This window comes from Magnolia sinica, chromosome 10, assembly GCF_029962835.1.
Source record: "Magnolia sinica isolate HGM2019 chromosome 10, MsV1, whole genome shotgun sequence".
Classification (NCBI taxonomy): Eukaryota; Viridiplantae; Streptophyta; class Magnoliopsida; order Magnoliales; family Magnoliaceae; genus Magnolia; species Magnolia sinica.
The window spans coordinates 73,684,684-73,688,377 of NC_080582.1; the positions used below are offsets into that span (position 1 = coordinate 73,684,684).

A 3,694-nucleotide genomic window follows, 5' to 3' on the forward strand; every position below is an offset into this window, starting at 1 on the left:
GGGAGAAGAGGGTAATCTCCAATCATTAAGGGCCTTAGACCCATCCAGTCCATTGCATAGTGACTGCACTCTCCTCGCCCGATCAACCAGTGAGTGTGGCCAGCCACTACCGGGCTTAACCTGCAGATCTGTTTCCAGAATGGCAACGCGAGCGAGGTTAGACTCGCTCCTCCCACTATCTGGAGGTCTCTAGCATACTTACGCCTCATGAATTTGCTCCAACAGCTAGTGTCTCCCCTATACCGAATAGTTCAAGCCATTTTCATACAGAAAGCCTTCATCACCATTTTCAGGTTTCTCAGCCCCAGCCACCCTTAGATTTCAGGAGAGCAATCTTCTTCTAACTCAACCAGTGACAACGCTTCTTGTTACCTTCCCATCCCCAAAAAAAATCTGAGAAGTCCCTTTCGAGTTCTCCCAAGAGGCTGGCGGGAACTTCCATGGTAGTTAGAATGTGGATAGGGATGCTAGCTAGCAAGTGGTTGATCAACGCAAGTCTACCTACCTGGGTTAAGATTCTTCATTTCCAACCTGATATTCTATGGTGGATTTTCTTAATCGTGTCTTGAAAATAGGCCCTCCTCGATCTCCCTTGGAAGATAGGGACTCCAGGTAAGTGAATGGAGCGGCTCCTCTATTGAACCCCAGAATCCTTTTAGCTAACAGAGCTTGTGCTTGAAATTGCCTGGCTAAGAGAATAAAGAAACTCTTTTGGTTGTTGATTTTATGGCCTGACGCCTTTTTGTACATGTTGAGAAACTTCACAATCTTCCTTAGGGAATTGCAGCTTCTGTTCACAAAAAGGATCATGTCGTCAGCGAAGAGGAGATGAGAGACCAACGAGTTCTTACATGTCTTGAAGGGTAGACAAAAGCCTCTACCCACCAATTGATTGAAGCCTTTACTCAGCGCTTCAACCACTAAAATGAAGAGGCCCAGGGAGATTGGGTCACCTTGGCGAAGCCCTCTTGACGACTTGAAGAACCACACACCTCTCCATTAATCAGGACCAAGAACTAGGAGTTAGCCGAATACTTCTGTACCCTTAATTCAAACTTAAGCATGAATTAAAACCAAAATCATTTTGGCCCAAGTCCCCCCTCAAACTCTACCTGTTTATGTGGAAATGAACCTGACATTAAAGGCTCACTTATAAACGAGCTACCATTGATGTAACTTTTTTACCTGAATCAGAAACATTATCAGTCCGACTGATCAATTCATATTCTGGCCTCATGGATGGGCCAATATAATATGCTGGCAATTGTGGCATTTGCATTACACGCATGTATGCTTAACAAAGCTACTATACAAGTGTAACTGTTAGGTGGAATAGCTCATTTACATATGATCGGTCACCCTTGGAGCCCACTTGAACAACAATTCAACTCTCTTCCTCTCGGGCATGTGAATTCACCCTTGTAGGTTTGGATGGAGGAACGAGAGCGGGATAGGGGAAGAGATCGAGACCGGGAGGAACCGTGGGAGACAGTTGCTTCCCGAAAATCTCAACCTTCCAAATCTCCTTTCTCCCTTTTTTACAGCAAACCTAACCTTTAATACCACGGAAGAAGATCTTCTCCGTATTTTTGGTCGATTTGGGAAAATACGAGATGTGTTCATGTCATGGAATAGACAGCTTAATCGACCCCGCGGATTCGCCTTCATCCGTTTCTGTTATGAACAGGACGTGATCCAGGCCATCCATTGTCTTCATGAAAGAAGGATCGACGGGAGGGTGGCTCATATTGCTTGGGTGAAAAAGAAATTAGACAACCAGGTTGCAATGCCATCACCCTCTTACCCTGAATACCAGACGAAAAAACCGCAAATGGCTCAGTCGTTCCTGGATGCCACTACCAGATCTAAGCCAGTCGCAAAAACCGTGACAGAAGAGGTTTTGAGGGTCACTACCACCGCAGATTCAAAAGCAGTGGAAAACCGGCTTCGATGGCTGAATCTTGCCATGGTGGGGACAGCAGTGGATCGGGATGTCCGCCTTGATCGACTAATAGGATCATTAAAAAATCCAAATCTGAAGCTTTCTGATACGGAGATAATAAGGATAACTGCTACGAAATTTCTGATCCTATTCAAATCTGAATCCGAGATTGACGCTTTCAAGAGAAACGCTGCTTTACAAAAGGAAATGGGGCTCCAATCGATAGAAAAATGGTCTCCAGAGGAGGTCCTTGGGGCTGATGGTGCTTAAATCAGACTGTTCGGAATCCCAACCCATGCCTGGATCGAGTCCGTCATTCTTAATCTGGCGAGTTTTTTCGGCAAGATCATTCAAATAGACTCCAACTTAAGGTTTGGATACTTTCAGGCGTTTACGAGGATCAAAGTCATTCCCCGTCCGGGAGTCTCTTTCAACCAGGTGCTGAGGTTAAGAGTATTGGAGAAGGAGCATCCCATTATTACGGAGATGGAGTCTCTATTCAAGTGTGGTTCCTCTTCATCCATCCAACAATCATCAAATGAAAGCACCGAGCATTGGGTACTCAGAAGGGTTCATGGCAACACTGGACCCCCATTAGTTGTTTATGAAAATGTTTCTATAAGAGCAAAAGATACTAGTAACAGAATATTGAGCAAGCAGTTAGGTGATTGTAATTACACTAATATAGGTGATGGTGTCAAAGCATATTTGGGTACTGGTGGGGTTCTCTCTACCCCTGAGGACGTCATGCCAGTCACGGTATTTTGCGAGAAAGAAACTGTTGGGGGAAGAGACATAACAGGTGTTTGCGAAAATGTCACGCTAAAGAAAAATGACAACATTGGCGATATCGTTTAGTCAGTTGATCAGGCTGCAACAGGGGTGGGGTCAATAGTCATTCACGGTACTTGGGGAGAACAAGAAGCTCCTAATCAAGATACGATGATCATTTCAGCTGATGCTTCACCTGCGATGGGCAGAACTGTTATCTCTTCAATGCGTCAGGAGTGTCTTCAGTTTGAACGGCAACCCGACCATAATTCAGTCTATCATGGTGAGGCCGATATGCTGGGTGGTTTGCAGCCTTACGCTCAACCACAACAGAGCTTAATTCCAACAGTCAACCACTCGGATATGATACATCCTGAAGCCTTCATGGATAGGAATGTCGATCCCGAAGTAACGAGGTATTCGTTTATGATCACCAATAACCACCTACAATCTCAGGAACTGAATCAAGAAAAGGTGCTTGTTCGTGGTAAGGAGAATATGCCTCTAGAGTTAGGGATCAATTCTGCACAAAAGCGGATTGAGACGGCTGAGAGTGGTGACCCCAGAGCTGGGACTACAAGTGCTAGACATTCATGTTCAACCTGCTGCATTCCCTCCATCCCTCAAGATCAGTTCTGTGCTGCTCCTTCCCCACCTCCCCCCTCAGATCTCCAACCCCTCTCCGCATTACCCCCTTTAACTAATTATTAGCCGACCCTGCAACTGGAACTCCCCTGCTCAACCCCCCTACCTGTGGCACCCACCCTTCCATTACCCTCCCATACCTCTGCTCCATCACCTAAGTCCTATAAACATACCTACCCTGTTTCTAGCCTTGCCCTTATTATCTGCAAGCAGTCCCAGCTAGCCCTTCTGAGGCCTCCTGCTTCAGCATCTCTGATGACCCCCTCAACAGCAGACACATGCTCCACTCCTCATCCCATTCAAGTGATTCCGGGAATCTATCCTTCCTCCTCTATA

The 3,694-nt window shown here is 46.0% G+C and overlaps 1 protein-coding gene across 1 annotated transcript; it reads left to right on the forward strand.

Moving 5' to 3' along the window:
• Positions 1-541: 541 nt before the first annotated feature.
• Positions 542-2,800, forward strand: LOC131217595 (uncharacterized). The gene is made up of 3 exons (XM_058212534.1): positions 542-612; positions 1,426-2,188; positions 2,330-2,800. Exons 1-3 carry the CDS (start codon positions 542-544, stop codon positions 2,798-2,800), a joined length of 1,305 nt encoding a protein of 434 aa, XP_058068517.1.
• The last annotated feature ends 894 nt before the right edge of the window (positions 2,801-3,694 follow it).

What these genes read in the sequence shown, in the direction of transcription:
- LOC131217595 (XM_058212534.1), top strand. Translation starts at nt 542, where the DNA reads ATGGTGGATTTTCTTAATCGTGTCTTGAAAATAGGCCCTCCTCGATCT. An exon ending in TTGGAAGATAGGGACTCCAG is followed by an intron (nt 613 to 1,425) that starts GTAAGTGAATGG and finishes TCACCCTTGTAG; the next exon opens with GTTTGGATGGAGGAACGAGA. An exon ending in AAAAATGGTCTCCAGAGGAG is followed by an intron (nt 2,189 to 2,329) that starts GTCCTTGGGGCT and finishes GGATACTTTCAG; the next exon opens with GCGTTTACGAGGATCAAAGT.